Source organism: Spea bombifrons, chromosome 5 (assembly GCF_027358695.1).
Source record: "Spea bombifrons isolate aSpeBom1 chromosome 5, aSpeBom1.2.pri, whole genome shotgun sequence".
NCBI classification, from domain to species: Eukaryota; Metazoa; Chordata; class Amphibia; order Anura; family Pelobatidae; genus Spea; species Spea bombifrons.
In genome coordinates, this window is record NC_071091.1 from 106,176,375 (window position 1) to 106,198,056 (window position 21,682).

At 46.5% G+C, this 21,682-nt stretch overlaps 1 protein-coding gene across 1 annotated transcript in view; it reads right to left on the reverse strand.

The window, feature by feature from the left end:
- The window catches only part of PTK2 (protein tyrosine kinase 2), a 57,589-nt gene that overhangs the window by 23,916 nt on the left and 11,991 nt on the right, over positions 1-21,682 (reverse strand). Inside the window, exons 2-14 of the mRNA XM_053466169.1 lie at positions 19,546-19,772; positions 18,219-18,385; positions 16,897-16,984; positions 13,798-13,877; positions 13,270-13,332; positions 10,958-11,012; positions 10,655-10,795; positions 10,121-10,198; positions 9,583-9,690; positions 8,047-8,164; positions 4,944-4,974; positions 3,494-3,546; positions 543-560 (exon numbers count right to left, since the gene is read on the reverse strand). Coding sequence (XP_053322144.1) covers positions 543-560; positions 3,494-3,546; positions 4,944-4,974; positions 8,047-8,164; positions 9,583-9,690; positions 10,121-10,198; positions 10,655-10,795; positions 10,958-11,012; positions 13,270-13,332; positions 13,798-13,877; positions 16,897-16,984; positions 18,219-18,385; positions 19,546-19,772 — 1,227 coding nt within the window. The remainder of the gene's footprint in view (positions 1-542; positions 561-3,493; positions 3,547-4,943; positions 4,975-8,046; positions 8,165-9,582; positions 9,691-10,120; positions 10,199-10,654; positions 10,796-10,957; positions 11,013-13,269; positions 13,333-13,797; positions 13,878-16,896; positions 16,985-18,218; positions 18,386-19,545; positions 19,773-21,682) is intronic.

A 21,682-nucleotide genomic window follows, 5' to 3' on the forward strand; every position in this document is an offset into this window, starting at 1 on the left:
CCCCATGGCTTACTCAGCAACGGGGCTGGAGGAATAAATGCTTAATTAATAAATTAGTTATAATAATAAATAACTAATTAAAAATACTGAAAACTCAAAAAAATCATTCAATATTTATATCTTAATAGTTAAGGTAATCCGTTTATTGGCTACCTGATTTGCGCTAGATTGCAAGCTTCACAGTCTTCTTGAAAGCTTGCAACCTAAAGCAACTCAGTAAGGCAATAAAGGTGCCATCTTTACCAAATTTGCTCTTTTTCTTCCCAAAATAAGACGCCTGTACCGGCAGGGACGTCACATTCCTTACGGCCGGGCAGCGATGGCTACGGCTATACACGTGCATGAACAGCTCGTCGGCATTAAACTAGACAAACGCAGGAGGATTTAACCCTCTGTGTGCCAGCTGGACCAGGGCCGGTTAGAAGCGCCCGCTGGCACTCAGACGGGAAGCTTTTTGTTAGATTTGCTTCATAATAACAGAGAACACGGTTAGTGACAAAACAAACACATTTTGAGAATAATAATGAGAGCTGGAGTATTACCGTCCTCACTAAACTCCTCTGCGGGATCCGGGGTGCATGCGAGGAGAAAGCAGAGAACAGAGTGAGGCATGGCAGGTAAAGCAGGCGGCAGGCAGAACGCAGGCACTCGGCCCATAGGCGACGTTCGAACCCGGATCACATACTCTGCGGCATGCGCGGCAGGCATCGGTGCGCGTTATTACAGCGTTATGCAAGGGGACGATAACAAGCGATAAAATACATCAGCGGCTATGGAGTTTTTGCCGGGAACGCTTTATTATCATGTGACACGCAAGCAAGCAGCGAGAGAGAGTGTTTTGCCCTGGAAAGCTCTACATGCTCCTGGAAGAATTCTGTTTTGCTGCTCAGAGGAAAGAATGAAAGAATTAAACATACAGAGTAAAGGTTTAGGCGTAACGTAGCGGTGAGATTAACGCTTGGTCTAAGTGGAACCGCACCTCGAAGAGCAAGTAAAACGACGACAACTAAAAGTGCATCTACCCCGGCTCACCCAACCCGCAAACAATCAGAACGGGGAGAAAAAAGATCATAAAATATATAAATATTGGCTAAATGACATAGCGCTCATTCCATTTATGGTCGGTGGTCTCAGAGTTATCTATACATTAATGGTCTCATTCCCCATACACCGGGGGTCCCTGGGTACGCGGGGGGCATTATGAATATGTTAAGAAGCAGCTGAGGAAAGATTGACGGCTTTAGATCCAGTTAGTACGGGAAAGCAGCCCGCCGACAGCAAACACGCAGGACGGGGCGCGCGATTAAACCCGGAACGCTGTAATCCGCCATAATTCCTGTTTAACAAATTGCCGGTAATTCATAAAAAAATGAAACACAATGAAGCCCCGAACGGAATCCGCGGAAGCGATAAGACGCTTTTGTTTGGGGATAAAGCGGCGGCCGTGTAATCGCGTGCGATGAATGGTGCCGCGGCCGCCGTATCAAAGCTGAATTTGGCGAGCACGAGATAAGACGGCGCGACGAGGGTCCTCTATTGTGTGCGGATCGCTAGACGAACGCGTTTATTCCGCGGGCGACGTTACCAGCCGACGTTTCTCACACACGGCTCTAACACACGGAGTATTTACAGCATTAGAGGCAATCAGACCGGGGGGCTCCTAAAAGCCACAATAATGTCTATAACAGCAGAAAATACTAAATAAAAACGATCACTTTTTATCAGTCCTCCGAGAGCCACACAAAGGGCCACAATCCATCAACACTTCTAACCGCACCAACGGAACACATTAAACCCTCCTTTGGACATTTAAAGTCTCGGGATATAAACCGATGCCACTGAATAAACCACGGCGGCTATAAGGGAGAACCGTTATATCCTTATCCTCTGAATCATTATACACTATGCACAACAGCTAGAGGGGAGGGGAAGGGTTAATGTGTTCCAATGGCCCTTTATCACTCCCATCACTCCTGTGTTCCAATGGCCCTTTATCACTCCCATCACTCCTGTGTTCCAATGGCCCTTTATCACTCCCATCACTCCTGTGTTCCAATGGCCCTTTATCACTCCCATCACCCCTGTGCTCCAATGGCCCTTTATCACTCCCATCACTCCTGTGTTCCAATGGCACGTTGTGTTCGCTGATCCAAGTTTAAGTTTAAAAGGCTGATTGAAGTTACAGCAGGAAATGTCCTCGTTTCCCATGAACACAGCTCAGTGACCCCAAACCTTTGAACAGTAGCGTATATCTATCACATACACACACACATCGATTAAAAGAGATTGTGCTTTAGTAACCCCTAAAGGGCTGATCACCGAGAAAGCACAGCATGGCAGCTAATAAAGGGTTAACATAAACCGCATTTTCAGTGTTAAATGTAAGCTGGCGCTCCGGCTCATCCCGATATGTGGGTCTCAAAAAGCTGTGGGATCCCATATTCTCCAGCAGAAGGCATGCACAGCACATCTGGCACTCAAGGGGTTAAAACAGAAGTCTGGGATAAAATCCCGCTTTTCGCACGGGGCAGGGACAACCTTTTTCCCGTAAACACAAACCGAGAGAAATGGAACAAGCGGCTCATTGAGACGCCGAGACAGACGGAGCGTTCAGAGCGCAGGAGACAGTGAGAGGTCTGTGCGCTCTCCAATCACAAACGGGGGAGAGGAGCGCGCGGTGATTCTACGGCGAGACCTCGCGTTATCGTCCCCACAGGAAAAATATTACTTATATATTATAATAAATAATAAAAAAGGGACAAACACAGCCAAGAGCGCCAAAAAACGGGAAATAGACTCAAACACACAGTTTTTGACCTGCAACGCGTTAATAAATGTAGAATTAATAATAACATGCGGAGTCTCGCCGTATCCGGGAGAATGTCCGGGGGTCTCCTTTACACGCGGGGGCTTCGTGTCTCTGAGCGGTCAGGCTGGCGGCACAGAGGGGGCGAGATGCTAAATAAAGCCGCGGCACGTTGGTGGCAGAAACACCGACGCTGGAGGGTAAATAGAGAAATCCGTGCCGGGGAGACAAGCGAGAAGATGAAGGAAGTTCTTGTTTTCTTCTTCCTGAACTTGACTTCCAGCACCGCCGACCTCAGAGACGCCATCCATCCGCCAAAGTCTGGAGGTCCAATGCCTCGCCCGCCGCATACCGCAGAGAAACGGCTCCCGGGCCACCCGCTGCTGCAGGGTAGGGGCCAGCAGTACCGTTTTAGAAGCCCTGTCAATGGACTTGGCCAGAAGGCAAAGAGCTGATACGTCCAGTCGCCCATTTCTCCTGCTGTAAAGACTCGAACTTCAATCAGTCGTTGGTCTTGTTTCAGATTCAGGAGCCGTACGTCTATCCCATGCATGTTTGATACCCTCACTGTATTACCCTCTACCACCTCTGCTGGGAGGCTGTTCCACTTATCCACCACCCTCTCAGCAAACCAAAACATACTTCCCCAAACAGATTTATGCGTTTTCGCGGGTCAGGGTTTCTTACCGGACACGGAGACGGTGTGCGCCCGGACGCCATGCTTCTCGTTGTTGGCCAGCCTGTAAGACAGAGCGTTGAATCCGTGAATGGAGCGCATTCCACAAACTGAAAGAGCCTGTGTGTTCCTTCTAACGGGTACCTCCTGTAATTAGCAGGGCCAGTCCATCTGACACATGTGCCGGGGGGGTGGAGAGTCCCACAGCAAAGTGGAAGATACCACGAAGCTTCCTCACCCCCCAGGCATCAGAGATTTAAATCCCCCACGCAAACGGCGCGGAGCGTGGAAAAAGTCATCGCAATGTTTGCTGCCACCATGAATCGGGGCTTGTGCCTGAAACTGCAAGGAAATGTCTATATTGACCCAAAAAAAGCTTATTTAATAATGTGGTTGGGGGTTAAGTTTAAACATTATTTATCATTTTACAATATACTACTTCTATACTATATATACAGACAGTATATTTAATATAATGCTGCATCAGCTGTTAGTCAGGATAGGATCTCTGAGCAGAGATCACTGTATTACCATCTACCACCTCTGCTGGGACGCTGCTCCGTTTATCTGCCACCCTCTTAATAAGGTGGAAAATGTTTGGAGCGAGAATGTTTAAGTTCAATGTACTTTTGTATCAGAGACCGATGTACGTAAAGACCAACGGCTGATCCTAACACTTATTTCGGAGGATCCACTAATTAAAACTTCCCTGCCCCCCCCGCCCCTAAAAAAAAAGCAGAAAGCAGGCAGGATCTGCCAAATGTCGTGTAAAATAATTAAGTTCTGCACGTGTCGGGGTAGAGTTTCCAATGTAGCGTTTTTGTTACCCTGCTGATCCACTTAAAGCAGTAACACGATCCGGGGACAGATGTCATCCAGCGACCCCATCCCCTCTGACACTCCATATAAAATTACTGACGTGAAGTAACCCCCCCCAGGGTACACTAACAGGGGCACAAACCCCGGGAAAACATAACCCTGAATCTTATATTATATCAAGATACCCCCCCTGTCCCCCCATCAAAAGAATGTAATTAACACACATTTATTTATCACCATTCTCTGCCTTCACCATCGTAATAACGTTACCGGGGCGTCGCTAGCATTTAACACACATGTGATTGGCTGCCGCTACACCCGTTGATTACAATGGAAGACGAGCCCCCATTGAATAGAATGGGAGCGTTACTGAGCATGTGCAGTGAGTGTACGGCAGTATGCTCCCTGCTTCCAGCGGAAGCAGCTGGGGGCGGGGCTACAAGACAAAACGGCAATTTTCTAACGCCAATAACTAAAGAACGGCCGCATAGATTCACGTGCAGTAAATTCAACTAAATTCTTTAAAAAATGAAAATTAAATTTAGCAAGTGTCAAAGCTAAATAATGAGCGACACCTGTGAAAAAAAAAAACTAAAACTGCATAAAGCAAGCAGAATATTATAACAATGAAAGAAAACTTACTTTGGAATAGACGGTAAAGCTCGCTCTCCTTCTGCATGAAAAGAAAAAGTAAACATAATTACCAATATGATCCCCCAAACACAACGCGCGCAATCACAACATTGTAAAGAAACACAACATGCGCGCTCTCAATTATTAAAGTATCCGCAAAACGTTAAAAGAGCTCAGGGGGAAAACAAGCGAATCCAGCAGCATACGAAGGACGTTTATCTACACGGATACAGAGCGGCGATTAGAGACCTGCGGCAGATGTCTCATCCTACCATTATTATTTCACACTGTTTGGAGAGCCGATACAAAGGGGGAGGGGCAGGGGGGTGCAAAATTAGAAATAACATCAAAATTAACATTAAAAAAAGAAATGAACGTGAACACACAGAAGCTTACACTCTATTAGAGGACGGGGGCAACGAGACAGAAGGAGAGGGGCTGCTTGGATGAGGGTGACGTGTAGCTGCTGGTTTCCTCCAGAATGCAGGTTGTGGGTAGATTGTAAGCTTCTATGAACCGGTGTTTTTTTTTTTGAGTGGGCTCCAAAAACGTGGCTCCTTCAAAGGACGGCAATGGTATTTTTAACCCATTTGCGACCAATGACTTTCCGGGTACGTCCTAAAAAGATGTCCGTAGAGGACCAATGATGTACCTGGCAAGTCATCGGTCCCCATGTCGCAGTACTGCAGCTGACCGCTCCGTGACCACAGTGGTCAGCCTACTACAGCCAATCACACGCATGGATACCGGTAACACTATCTTTTTTAAATCACATTTTCTGAATTATTTATCACCCCCCCCCCAAAAGTCTCACATGTTTATATATATTTTTTTAAAAAGCTGTACTTTGAGAAAAAATTACTATGCGATGTGATTCGTGCAGGTGACGTGTTACGCCATCAGATCCCACGAGATGGGGGGGTGTGCGGTCAGACAGGGGACACGCGTCGTACACGCACATCAGCGTCACACGAGACGCCGGGAAACCGCTACAAACGAGGAAACACACAGAGAACACCCGGGGGCCAAAAAACATTCCTAATAGAACCAAGGGGCAAGGCTGCCACTTCACAGATCTGGTCAGACCTCACTTAAGAGTAGTGGGTGCAGTGCTGGAGATCCCATCTGCAGAAGCATATTGATATTCTGGAGGGAGTCCCGGGGGGGCAAGAAAAATGGGGAATGGTTTGCTAAAATAAAAATTAATCAGGAAAGACAGAGGGAGCGCAATGTCTGGCATGGGGGAGACATTTAAATACATAAAGCGGTTTTAACAAAAAAAAATGCAGCAGGGGACTTTTTTCAAAGGAGGAGAAATGTTTGAACAAGAGATCACCATCGTTACTGAGAGGGTGCTGAATAAGTTGAGCAGCCTCCCAGCAGAAGTGGTAGAGGGTAATACAGTGGGGGTATTAAACATGCATGGGATAGACATACGGCTCCAGAATCTAAGACGAGACCAACGACTGATTAAGGTTTGAGTCTTTACAGCAGGAGAAACGGGCGACTAGATGGGGGGCCGGATGGGGCCGATCTGCCGGCGGGGTCTGGGTTTCTATACAGTGCGAGGTGGGAATTTAAACGGAAAAGTGCAGTTTTTATCGCTCGTCCGAATAAACTGCAGTGAGCCTAAACCCAGGCCGCCTCACTCTGTCGTTCGCTGGAAGGGTTTTCGGTGCCAGGAGCCAAAATGGCCCGAAGGAGGTAAATGTTTATGAGACGCGCCCGGCGCCCCCTGCCAGCATCCACCATCTGACGGGGAACCGCGGCCCGCGACTTCACACAACCGATTTCTTTCCGACGATCAGACGGCGGGATCTGGCGTGAAAAAACCTGGAACGATGTCTGAGCAGAGAGCCTGCCGGGCAAAGGAGGGGAGGAAAAAAGCCAGAGGAGGAAGGATTATCCGGCGCGTCCTCCCCTCACATCTCTATCCGAAGACAAAAACCACGAAGAGCCGGTCCAAAAAACGCCAGCAATTACAGAAACGCTTCCCGGCAGATCAGCCCTGTCTCGTCTCGTCTCCCCGCTGTAACGACTCAAACCTTAATCAGTCGTTGGTCTCGTCTTAGATTCAGGAGCCGTATGTCTATCCCATGCATGTTTAATACCCTCACTGTATTACCCTCTACCACTTCTGCTGGGAGGCTTTTCCATGTATCCACCAGCCTCTTTCTTCCATTCTTTGTTAGAAAAATGTAAATACATGAAAGTGATTTATTTCCTCCAAGTCAGACATTGAGTAATATACATTACAATCCAAAGGTTTGGGGTCACTCGGCTGCTTTTATGGAAAACAAGGACATTTGTGGCTGTAACATAATTACAAAAGGGTTTTCTAACCATCAATTGGAACCCAGGAGTGATAAAGGGCCAATGGAACACAGGAGTGATGGGAGTGATAAAGGGCTATTGGAACACAGGAGTGATGGGAGTGATAAAGGGCCAATGGAACACAGGAGTGATGGGAGTGATAAAGGGCTATTGGAACACAGGAGTGATGGGAGTGATAAAGGGCCATTGGAACACAGGAGTGATGGGAGTGATAAAGGGCAATTGGAACACAGGAGTGATGGGAGTGATAAAGGGCAATTGGAACACAGGAGTGATGGGAGTGATAAAGGGCCATCGGGACACAGGAGTGATGGGAGTGATAAAGGAGTGATGGGAGTGATAAAGGGTCTCTGTACGCCTATGAAGAGATTGCATTAAAAATCAGCTGTTTCCAGCTACAATAGTCATTTACAACATTAACAACCCCCCCCCCCCCAGCTGAATTTCTCATCCATTTCCTGTTATTTTAATGGACAAAAAAAGAACGTTTCTGGGTGACCCCAAACCTTTGAATGGTGGTGTGTGTTACTGATTGAGATAATAATATAAAGATTACGGAGGATTTGTCGTCCTTTGGATGGCGGCTCAGATAAAATGCAGCTACTTGAAGGTCACGGCGGGAAGAAAACGTATTCAAGGACAGAGCGAGCGCTTTGATTTGGAGACGGGTCCCGGGGGCTCCTCCGCACACAGAAAAGCTCCTTGTTCTGCGGGGGCTGGGCGGCACGGCGGCCATTACTCAGCCCTGTCCTTAGAAACCAGCAGAAAGTGAATTTACCTTTTTGGGGTCGGATGATGAAGGATTCGGAGGCTCCGCTGACGAGCCGGCAGTATCCATCGATCAGGTCTGCCATATTCTCCACGATGGTGAAGGAAGAGGCTGTCACAGTCAGCGGCTGAGAGACGAGACAAAAGGGGCATTATTCCTCAACAGCTGCATCTGACATCACGCGCGTGATCACATATCAACAGGACACGGGAGCTGTAACACGCACACGCCAAGCATTCCCAACAACCAGATATACAACATATCATTAAAGGGGGGCACCATGGAGAACATTGCCTTTCTCGTGCATAACCCCCAGCGCTGTATACAATAATAAAACCCCCTCCAGCGCTGCATACAATAATATAACCCCCTCCAGCGCTGCATACAATAATATAACCCCCTCCAGCGCTGTATACAGTAATATAACCCCCAGCGCTGTATACAGTAATATAACCCCCAGCGCTGTATACAGTAACATAACCCCCAGCGCTGTATACAGTAATATAACCCCCAGCGCTGTATACAGTAATGTAACCCCCCAGCGCTGTATACAGTAATATAACCCCCCAGCGCTGTATACAGTAATATAACCCCCCAGCGCTGTATACAGTAATATAACCCCCAGCACTGTATACAGTAATATAACCCCTCCAGCGCTGTTTACAGTAATATAACCCCAGCACTGTATACAGTAATATAACCCCTCCAGCGCTGTATACAGTAATATAACCCCCAGCGCTGTATACAGTAATATAACCCCCCAGTGCTGTATACAGTAGTATAACCCCCAGCGCTGTATACAGTAATATAACCCCCAGCGCTGTATACAGTAAATATAACCCCCAGCGCTGTATACAGTAATATAACCCCCAGCGCTGTATACAGTAATATAACCCCCAGTGCTGTATACAGTAATATAAACCCAGCGCTGTATACAGTAATATAACCCCCAGCACTGTATACAGTAATATAACCCCCCAGCACTGCATGCAGTAATATAACCCCCCAGCGCTGTATACAGTAATATAACCCCCCAGTGCTGTATACAGTAATATAACCCCCAGCTCTGTATACAGTAATATAACCCCAGCGCTGTATACAGTAATATAACCCCCAGCGCTGTATACAGTAATATAACCCCCCAGCGCTGTATACAGTAATATAACCCCCAGCGCTGTATACAGTAATATAACCCCCCAGTGCTGTATACAGTAATATACCCCACAGCACTGTATACAGTAATATAACCCCCAGCACTGTATATAGTAATATAACCCCCAGCGCTGTATACAGTAATATAACCCCCAGCGCTGTATACAGTAATATAATTTTAATAATACAATTTAGTGAGTTTCCCTCCAAGTAGTGGAATGTCAGTGGAAGTGTTTGCACACTATGAGAGAGAGACAGAGCGTGTAATTCACAGACAGCAAACCCCAATGAAAGGAAGTCTCTTGCGGGTGAATATAATGGAAGTTTAATCCGCCGGGGGGAAGCCATTCATTGTAACACAAGCCGCCTCCTCATTCCCTCACAGTGATTTACCTCGGGGGCGCCAGCGATCTTCAGCTGTAACGTCCCCTTGCGGTCCTTGTCTTCGCTGCTCGAATACTGAATGGTCTGTACCTGAGTGAAGTCTGCCAAGTGGGTCGGCTGAAAGAGTTAATGGAGAACATGAAATGATGGGGGGGGGGACCGCACAAGAGGAAGGAAGCGAACACATTCTCTCTCCAAAGACGCGGCTCATTGAGGCAGCGCTCCAGCCTTATTTTCATATCAAACCCATATTTATGTTGTGTTGCCCCCCCCCCCGGCGCATTTTACTGCTTGCACACAGGTGGAGATATTTCTTTGTTATTTTTTTATTGGAGCTCTTATTTTAACTCCGCCCCCAGCTGCCTCTCCTGAAAGCAGGGAGCATACCTCAGTATGCTTCTCGCACATGCTCAGTACGACTCGCTACCCAACGGGTGCTGAGCTTCCTTCGAAATATATAACCCATAAACCGTAGCCGAGGAACTCTCCGGCCAACTCTCTCTTTAGTGAATAACCCCCCCACCCCCATGCGTTATCAGGTACTCACGTTAGAGCCTTTGTCTGTAAGGTAGCTGATTCCTTCTTCCGGGCCGATCGCTAGCTCCACAGAAATAACCCAGCTGGACTTTTTTTGTACAAAAGAAGAAAAAAAATAAGCCTCATGCGCGACAACGAAACATCCCGGCTCAGTGCTAACCTAACAACTACTGGGTAACCGAGACCTCGGCCCTGGAAACGAAACCCCCCTTGGTCCAGTAAAACCCCCGACTCGCTGGAACTAAGTAACATTTTGTATTTTGAGTTAAAAAACCATGACAGGCACACATTGTACAGCGCCGTGGAATATGTTGGCGCTATATAAACAATAAATTAATAATAATGATATAAATCTTAGACAGGTATAGAGCGAGGGGCTGAAAAAAGTCCTTTTGGTAGAGCGCGGGTGTAAAATACCATTTCATGCTGTACATACGCAGATACACGCGCACATATATGTAGCCGTGAAACACGTATGGCGGTGTACTTTGGATTAGTAGGATCAGATGTAAGATACGGAGCGGGGTCAGCCCGGGACACTCACTCCGAGCGCACACTTGAAGCACTCCTTGTCGAATCGGTAGACCGGGGAGAGGATCTCGAAGAACTTCACGATGCTCTCTTCCCTGTTCAGGTTGGCGAACTGGCGGAAGGTCTGCTGGATGAGCTTCCTCAGCGTCTTCGCCTGAGAGAAAAAGAGCAAAAAACATAGAAAAAAATCTACCGTTTCCAGCGGCAACAGTCATTTACAACATTAACCCCGCCTGCGCTGGATTTCTCAGCCATTTCATTTCTCTCTATATATATTATATAAAAAAGGAAAATGTTATAAAATATATTTTTTTACCTTAACAGAATCCAGCAGACTTTTTGGGAAGAACCTCCTCAGGCCGACGTCTTTCCTGGAAGGAAACGAGGTTATCGGAGCTGCTTTTTGATCCGAACCAAAAGGACAGCGGCGGGCAGATTAGAGAAAGATTGAGGAAAGGGCGATAACCGCCCCAAAATGTCATCTTTAGTCAAGTCCCCATCCAAGCAGATAGTTATTGTAAAAACAGGTTTCATAAAAAAAAAATATATATATATATAAACTCGTTGTTTTTAAAGAGCCTGTGTCTGCGCATGCCCGGAGAGCAGGTAACGGAATCACAAGCATCGGAATCGAAGCTATCATTCATTACTGGGAATTTATTGTGTTTTAAAGTTTAAACAGTCACGGTTACATAGATTTTTTTTTTATTTTTTTTTTAACCTGGGACCATGGAAAAGGCAACTTTTTGCCTTCACCACGGGACTCAAGACCTGCGTTGTTGGACTGCAAATCCCATTATGCTCGGCCGCAATGCCAAAGCCACACCGGTTACTTTAGCACCGTGGAGCACTCTGCGTCACATTTCCCCGTGGAGAGCGGTGTTTACAGGCTGGGGGGAATCGGCATTCAAAGGGTTAATTGGGAAATAGTTGAAGGCGTTGGTCTGGACTGCTCCTCATTTTAGGAGCTCTAACTTCACGAGACGCCTTTGGCACTCGATTTTATCTACAAGGACTAGTTTGCCTGTTTCACTGTATTAACCTCTACCGCCTCTGCTGTTCCATGTATCCACCACTCAACCAGATTACGTCCTTTTGTTCTGATATACCCCCAGACACGCTGTGTGATTATCAGCAATGCGAGGAGGCGCATGAAAATCCACCAAGATCTGCGAGGGATCCTTTATAGATTTAGGAACAACCTGCGATTTTTAGAAAAGCCTTTTCCTCTCCATACACGCCATTTTTAATTATCAATCCGAAAAAACCCAAAAAACTGCTTTCTGAACTAAATATAGGAAGCTAAAAAATGCCATATTCTAAAAAGGAACCTTTCCTTTAAACTCCGACACTCCGCACTTTACAGACACCGAGAGGATGAAATGAATGAAAACACCCGGCACAGATACAGAAAAGACTAACGAAGGGTTAATCCAGACCACGGGAGTCATTTCTGCGAGACCCCCGCGTCTGACAACAACAAGATGATCTGAGTGACAGCCGCTCCACGCAGAGAGACCCGCTGGGTGACCGCGCACTCCGGCTACATAATGAGGAGAGCGGGGCCGCGGAGGGCCAACTCGGTAACGCGCGTTCGCCCCGGCGCAGGGCAACAGGGCGGCACCGATCCAAAAGATTACGACGAGAGGGGGCAAATACTCCGAACACCGTCATCTGCAGAGCCCCTGGGTGCTCAATCCGTATCTGCGGGGAGATCGGAGAACCGGCCGCTGCGGTAACGAGACCGACGCCACGATTACAAAGAGAGAAGCACAAATCATTCATGTTATGACACGACCTACATGTACGAGTCTATACATTATTATTACTACTACTATACATTATTATTAATAATTATTACTAGTATACATTATTATTATTATTAATATACATTATTATTATTACTATACATTATTATTAATAATTATTATTACTAGTATACATTATTATTATTATTATTATTACTAGTATATATTATTATTATTAATATACATTATTATTATTACTATACATTATTATTAATAATTATTATTACTAGTATACATTATTATTATTATTAATATACATTATTATTATTAGTATTACTACTATACATTATTATTATTATTACTAGTATATATTATTATTATTATTATTACTAGTATATATTATTATTATTACTACTATACATTATTATTACTAGTATACATTATTATTATTATTATTATTACTACTATACATTATTATTATTATTATTACTACTATACATTATTATTATTATTATTATTATTATTATTATTACTAGTATACATTATTATTATTATTATTACTACTATACATTATTATTATTATTATTATTATTACTAGTATACATTATTATTATTATTACTACTATACATTATTATTATTATTACTACTATACATTATTATTATTATTACGAGACATTATTATTTTTATACATTATTATTATTTACACACTTTATTATTGTACACTTAATATAAAACGCATTATATATATATACACACACACGCACACACATCATTATATATATTATATGCATTATTTAACAGCCCCGGAAACTGAGGTCGGGGCTTTCGGGGTGAGGTTACCCCAGGCCTCGCGCCCGCTCTGTACACCCCATACTCACTCTAACACCTCGTAGTTGGACTTCTTTTCCAGCGCGTTCCCTCTCATCTCTCCATACGACCTCCTGAAACGACAGAACGGCCCGGGTTACACCGTGTGGGAGAACCGCGCAGCACAGAGTACATTCACGTAAATAAATATATCAGAATCCGGGGGATCGCGCCGGAGCCTGCGCCGCTTCATACAGCCGATAAAGCCCTTCTTTCAGAAAGTCTGCAAGCGACGAAAGATTACGGATCCCAAACTTTTGTGACATCAATGTCTGGACCATCTGAGCATGGGGTGAACCGTGGAACAGCCTCCCAGCAGAGGTGGTAGAGGGTAATACAACAAGGGTAGTAAACATGCATGGGATAGACATGCAGTCTTTACAGCAAGAGAAACGGACGACTAGACGGGGGCCGGATTGGGCCGATCTGCCAGCAGGTTCTGTAAATAGAGGGCTTTGGGACAGGCAGAGAACAAAGATAAATAAATAAATAAATTCTATTAACCCCTCGTACGCCGCCGGCTCGGGGACTCAACTCACCGAATTTCAAGGCATCCGAGCTTCAGAGCGATCTCCTGATCCACCTGATCCGCTATTTCCGTCATGTAGTCGTTTTTCACCTGAAAACGCAAAAAACGCACAGCGATGAGGTGAGAACGTCAGAGAAACAAGTAACCATGGAAACGTCCGAAAACAGCGAGCGTGACCTGGAACCCGCAGCCCTTACCTGTGCGAATACCCCGTACAGGGGCCGATCCGAGCGCTACGCACCGCGGGGTCAGATACCGCCTGATGACCGGGCAAAAACACTTTTTTCCCCAGCAATCAGGACGGTTAATGATTATAGACGTGATGACTGAAAGCGAAGCTGGGCCGTGGGAGAGAGGTGGGTTTTGGGCCGGACCCCCTTTCCTCGTGTTATATCACGTTTACACATTGTACAGCGCTGCCGAATATGACGCCGCTATATAATACAGTAAATAATATTACTTGCGGCGGTCGGCGTAAACCAAGCGCACGTTTGGCAGAAGTTTCCGCCGTCGCGGCATCTGTTAATAGTGGTCGGAACAAACGGGGCGGGGGGGGGGACTCCGCCGTGACCCCAAACTGCAGCTCTGCAGCTACTGCTCTCTGCCAGCATATGCTGGAAATCTATCCGTGTCCCAGCGCCGTCTGTCCGCGTGTGATGACTACATGCTGGAAACCGGCCACGAAGCCACGAAGCCACGACCCCCGCGAGGCCAGCCCCGGCCGTCACGCTGCATTCGTACCGATCGGCCAAATATTAACCCCGGAGACGCCGGGGCCGCGGGATGTATCCAATGCATTGGGCTGGTAACAGTAGCAATAGGAAAACGGAATAAAAAAGAGCTGGGGGGGCGTTAGCGCTCTGCGGGGGCCGTTAGAAGAGCCCCATTCTATTTTTATTCTTCCAAATCTTTTGCCCCCGTTTGTGTGGCAACCGCCGGGTCCCGATGTTGGTGAATAAGTCTGATGAAAGTAAATGACCCCCAGTGGTCTCCTGCCCCAGAAGACCCTGTCATAAATCCAACTCCCGGGGGCCGGATGCGCCAAAGCGGTGCATTTAAAATCCATCCAATCAATGAAAGCCGACCCGAAAATGGATTTTACTGAACGTGTCCCCAGCTGACACGCGATATCATTAATGCCCCAGAGGGGTAACTGGAGAGGATCTGGGACCCCCTCCCCCCCTCCACTAAAGTATTTTGGCAGGGTTATTTTACATATCCCCAGCGGGGGTCTCGAACGGATGCTGCCCCCCTTCCCAGTTACAATTTAACCCCTCCAAACCAACCAAAAACTGGGAGCCCCCAATCATTTTCATAAACGGGGGTCCAGCGTCCCTTGAAGGGCCGCAGCACAGCGATGCCCCAACCAGAGCTTAGAGGGCAATAACCAGCGGGTTTAATCGGAGCGCACAGACGGTGGGTATAGTATCACACGTACATAGATACATAGTATCTATGTACGTGGCACCCCCCCCCTGTATGTATATATATAAGCTCCATGTATGAGGCGTAGGAAGCAGAAGTACAGAAGAGGCTGGAACTGCTAAACGAGGACGCGGGGCTTTTACGGCTCGTTCATTCAGGGAAAGGACTCTCCATATTCCCCCCTCCCCCCGCTATCACTTTTATGATCTTCCGCAATTCACTTTAATATTAAAACAGGCGGAAGGAAGGAAGAAGTCACGAAGCCGTCTCCTCCCGTCGGCGGATTCCATCGTACGGAGGGCCGAGGCAATTAATGTTTAAACATCGCTAAAGGAAGAGGTAATGGAGAGGCATTTGACTCCATTAATAATTCACGGCTTGCGCATACGGCCCCGGCTATACGTTCCTCCCACGGGCGATCGATCTCATAAAGCCTCGGTTATTACGGCTTGGCTTCATGGGAGTTCTTCCGGCTCCTAGATCGATATGAAGGAGGCTCCCAGATTTGTCCACGGGGACCGGTTCTCTGACAGCCGTCTTCCTCCCATCTTCCGATAACTGCGGGCACCTAGACCCTCCGCAGCGTCCCCCGATGGCGCAGTCAGCCGGTTAGGGCTCCGGACCATCGATGGAGTCACCAGATCTGACACGATTGACACCAAAGCCAACCACGCCACCTCAATACCCGCCATCATGGAGGCCGCTGGCCCCGGTGGACGGACAGACAGACGATACAATAAATGCTGGTGCAAAGCGTGAAACGTGAATCGGCAGCAAGGCCCCACGGTTACTATGACGACAAAGGCTTTATTGAATCCCCGCTGTTCACTAAGGACTCCATTATTAATGTCGCCGCCATTTACATGACCTTCACATCCAGGCCGGAGTGGTTTATTCCGGGATAAGAGGGGGGAGGGGAGATTTCGGGGTCTCAGAGCCGATTCCCCAACAGAACGAGCTCAGCGGACATTAATGACAGCTGCTGGCCTTAAACCATAAAGTATCTCCATCATCTGCCCCCGCGGGGGGTTCTCCCGGGGGGATACGCAGGGCTGGAAGACCTGGAGGGGGCTGCAGATGTCACCGCATTGTCTCACAGGCTTTCTTTTCGCTTGGGTGGAGCGGGGGCCGCAGGATTTATGACACAAACGTTTTATTAAACGTCTCCGACCGCCGTATCGGCTGAAATACGGAAATAATGAAAAATAACCCCGGACAAAACGAGACGCTCCAGCCATCGCAGGAACTTTACACGTATTTATACTTCCTGCCGAATCCCCCCACAGCCAGAATTCTCACCGTACTTAGCCAGCAGGGGGGGCTCATCAGAGTTCCCAGGGTCTGGACAGAAAGCTTTTTACTTTGTTTCCACCCTGACTCACCGCATGAAACATCCCCACCGAGAACCACAGACCGTACTATTACGTCCTCGGTCACCTAGGGCTTGTTTCTGAGTACATATTAGTATGTTCAATGCCACAAAGGGGTTAAAGTATAGATCTAGGGACTTGGACTACTCAATTTTTTCATGGTGGCGTCACGTTGTTCTTCGTATTATTTCAATCAGCATCGCTTGTACCATGCGAGTAACACGTACCCACTACGCACAACACACTCATTGTAACCGCCCCGCGCATGTTTGAGCCCAAAACCTCACGCGCGTGATTTCTGAACACGGAGCTACCTGCTGGTAAAAGAAGTTCAGCGTCGGCTTGTCCTCCGTGAACTGGTTTAAGAATCCTTTGGGCAAATAACGAATTCTGAGCTCGTACCTGAAACGACAAGGAGAAGAAGGAGGATTTAAAAAAAAAAAGATATGAAACATTATTATTCCATAATTCTATAGCGCCAGCAACTCCCGCGGCGCTTCTTACAGTCCCTGCGTCCAAAGGGTCTGACAGAACCAGATCTGACAGGCCGGAGCATTACCATCCCTGCTTCCTACGGAAATAAAATCCCTTTTAATGCTCTTGGGTGGGGGAGGGGCTCTAATAAAGAATATAAAATCCGACATGTAAAAAAAAAAAAAAGTGAAAAAAAAAATAAAAATCAAAGCTGGACTTTAATATCAGGATGACATCGCTTCGGAGGGAATGTTTAATGAAGATCAGCCTCGGGATGGTAAGTCCCTCTCAAGGAGCTTTATCTGACGGTAAGACGGGGTAATCCTCAGCGGCGGGGCTTTAACCGCTAGATAAGGCTCTGTGTCCGGGGATTTTCTCTTACATAAAGAGTATGTGGGACGGGGCTACAATCCTTCACTGATACTGGGTGCTGTACGCCGGCCCTTTGAAGCCCCCAATATCCTAAATCCTTCAATTATCACATCCTCCTCCTGCACTCATGTTAAAAAACATACTTTTGTGTTGAAATAATAATGTACCGTTCTGCTGTAGTTTCTCATTAACCCCCCCTTCTGAAATCACAGGAGGTCTATTGGTTTAATAGGGACTGGCAGCAGCGGTCAGATTGCTGTGATGTAATACATAGAGGAGGGGCTTTGGAAGAATGACACGTCTCTATTGCTAGGCAGCCCTGGTATCTCAAAAGACCTTTAAATGCAGCTTTTAAGCCACCGGGAGAATCGAGGAGAAAATTAAAATGGCGCAGAGGTTTCTTTTACTTCTCTTTACATGACGCGGCCCTCATCGGGTGATGTTTTATTAGCCGCAGATGCACTTTCACTTTTAATGTTTAGAGGAGGGAGTCACGAAGTGTATAACCAGAGACTCACAGTGTACTCTGCACTATACCATAATGCCACTGCTGTATCCACTGCAAACATAGGTGTTAGTGTGTGTGGAAGCACACGAGGGGTGAGTGTTTCCAGCAGTCATCATCCTACCCGAGGACCACAGGAGGCACATGAATAATGACAAGCTGACCAATCACAAGCCCGCCCGTGCTATTAGCGGCAGCATGCCTACGTACCATTGGATAGTTTAAACAATCCTGTACCAAGTAGTGTAGATAGTGCCCCAACCCCCAGCATGCAGGTTAACTTACTTCCACTCCTCTGGTGGGTGGGCCTGCTCGTACTTCTCTCTGACGTGGGACACGCCCATATCCAGGTGCAGCCAATGAACTTCCTCAGAGCGCAGGTGACTGAGCCGTAACCCATAGGACGCGACGCTCTTCACTTTGTGGCTATCAACGATCTTCTGGATTATACCCTAAAAAAAAAAAATAATAATAATTTTTTTTTTGTATACGGCAATAACTCCCTTTATCTGCAGACCTGGAGCCGCCATTGCTGTCAGTCATGTGATATTTTGGGTGACTTTTCCGGCTCAAACACCACACTGAGCTGATGCTTTATGGCGATGCTAATGAAGTCCGTTCCTCCATTGAGTTTCATTAGTCAGAGTGTCTTGGTGAGTAAGACCGAGCCATTCTATTGTTCCCCACAGGCAGTATGATAAGGAGTCGGGGTGTTTAGTAGATCGGGGGTCGGATAACAGAGTGAGAATCATACAAACGGCTGATATGCAGCTGCCTGAAAACATCATATTCCGGGGCAAAAACAGCGCACTATTTTGTGACCTGCAGAGGGGACGCGGCTTCCTTGCCACGCAGGGTTAACCGCGAGCTGTGAGTATCCCACGCGGGAAGGTGTGAGAAATGTCACCGCGCGTCACACCATTACAGGCTGAAAAATGCCAAGGACGTTTCACGTGATGAGCGAAACTAGGAAAAAAACAACAAAAAAAAAACCCCACACTGCGGGAAATTCACTGATTATACCCTTAACCCACCGTGTGCCACATGAGAGCGTGTTAATGGTTTATTACCCCGGTTAGATTCATGAGCGCAGTAACACAGGCTAAGGGCGAACCCCGTCAGAAAGAGAACTCTGTTATTTAACTATAATCTTTTACCATATATATTTTTTTATTTTTCTGAGAGGGTAGTAGATAAGTGAACAGCCTCCCGGCAGAAGTGTGGAGGCTGATGCTGCACCAGTGGTAGAACGTGGTGTTTTAAAATGCTGGGATTCCTATTTAAATTAAAAAAAGGTATAAAAACACAAATAAATTATTATTTAGTGAAATAAATTCACTTAAAAAAAATAATTAAATATGTGAAAAATAAATAATATTTTGCATCTCAAAAATATCAAATCTCATCGGAATTCTTGATGGTTTGGATTTTTTTTTTTTTTTTTACGGATCATTCCATTTGTGGGTAAACAAAGATAAAATATGCCAATATAAAAGCCCATTATTGGTTAAATATTACAATTTGTGAACGGATTGGCTCAGGAGTCCTAGATTAAAACTTGGGGAAAATGACAATAAAATAAAAAAATATTTTTTTAAAATATCCCACTTACCCTGACGTCTGTGGCATCCCCGTGGCGGATGTTGCTGGCCCAGGTGGCCGGTTCGCTGTTGCTCTCGAAGTAATGGAAGACCTTGAGCACGCGCTCTATGGCGCCCGGCGAGCGCTCCATGCCGGTGCTCAGGCGGGACTTGGCGTTGGAGCTCGGGGTATGGTTCAGGTTCGGGTCCAGGTACGCCGCGGCCATGTTCTTGCTGGATGCTAAGTGTCTGTCATATTCTGAAACAGAAGAACGTTCCGGTGAGAAGCTGACGGTCAGTAAAGTTCTCCTTTTCGTTCCACGGGTAACTTTTATACAACTGAAAGTGAGCTAAAGAAATAGATTTAGAGAAGTCGGACTTCCTTTCCATCCAGCGAGCCGGGGGCCGGGGGCCGGGGGGCCGACATATTTGGTGAACAGAAACCGAGCTTCTCTATCAAACCTCCCAGCAGAGAAATTCAAACGTTTCTCTTCCTTAAATCACAAAAACATGCATCTAATCTAAATAGAATGTATAGAATATATAGTGTAATATATCTAATCCAATATATATAATCTAAACAGAATGTATATAACGTATAGAATATATAGTATAATGTATAATATATATATTATTTGTAGCAAACGTTACAGAATAGCGTATATCGAACATAATCAATAAAACAGCAACGCATCCAATCCACGTTTCTCGCCCATCGATTTCCGATCTAGAAATATTCTGTATTTTTTAAGTTGATTTGTATCAGCGCTGGACGGCAAACCTTAAAGGAAGCGCTGATAAGAGACAGATCCCCTGCCCCCCCCCTGGGGCAGATGCCTCGGGCAGGTAGATTTTTCGGGTTATAGACGCGGCTTACTGTCCACGGCTCTCCCCTGACGATGCGCAGGAACCTCCATATATATTATATTATATATTATATTATATATATCCTCCCCACGGATAGAGTTACAGAATATCCGGGATCCCGACAAGGAAGGAATAATCTGCCCGGGAGGAATGTGCGGAGGGAACACACCCTGCGCGGCTGGGACTCCAAGGTAATGGTTAACTCTTCGCGAGCTCAGGTTACCAGCTGGGATTATTATACTATACTATAATATATATATATATAACACGCTTTCACACACGTGGATGGCTCCAAGATTCACGTGACCCTCGTGCCTCACAATGTTTCTGGCAAAAAGTGGAATTTCCTCCTTATTTCAGGGGAAGGAGGCGATACGCGTTACACACACGAGCGCACAACCCGATCCGACCCACACACCCTGCAAAACGACTCAAATAACCTCAATATTACCTTAAAAAAACAGTAGCTTTATTTTACCCCCTAAAAAAGGCAATTCTCAGAAATGCCTGAAAATGGCATAAATGTGTCTGTGGGGGAATTAAAAGCATGTCGCACCATTCTGCTGGCTCCTCCCCCCTTGGGATCCCAGTGGAATGATTGGAACTACACCCCCAACACTCTGGGGGGGGGGGTCGCTTACGGAGACCTCTTGACCAATCATCACCAACCTACACAACCGAGAAGAAAAATGGGGTTTATTAACACAGTTTAATTTATAAAGCCGTTCCCTGCTGTTTCTATACACATTATCGGGGCTTTTAGGGCTGTAGAACCCTGCGATCCCCTCATACCCAGCAAACATTCTGACCTCCTAGAAAAGAGGGGCATCAGGGGAGGGGAGAGGGCTATGGGGATTTGGTGCACAAAGAGGGACTGGCCAGACTAATCAGAGGACACTTGATAGGGATGGGCAGAAGCGCAGACTGTGTCCCCCGCCAGCCGCGGAGGGCACCGCCAGCACATCACACCGGGGCCGTTCTTGGATTACAGGAAATCAGGAAAGATCATTAGACGGCTCCTTCCAAGCTGGATTATATTGTTAACCCTTTAAGAATAAGATGGGAGGAGGGCACTTAGCTGCTGAGGCTTTAGGACACTCGATGGTTAAGATAACAGGAAACTAAACCAAGAGGAAGAACAGGGGGGTTCTGGGACACGTGATGTTAAAGGACAGGTGACCTCATACACTCATTAGTAATGATGTCATTAATACAGAGGACCTGAGAATACCGATCTTATACACAACGTTATAAACCATTCCCCCAAACTCACAGCGCCTCTGACCCCGGGGGCCGTAATAC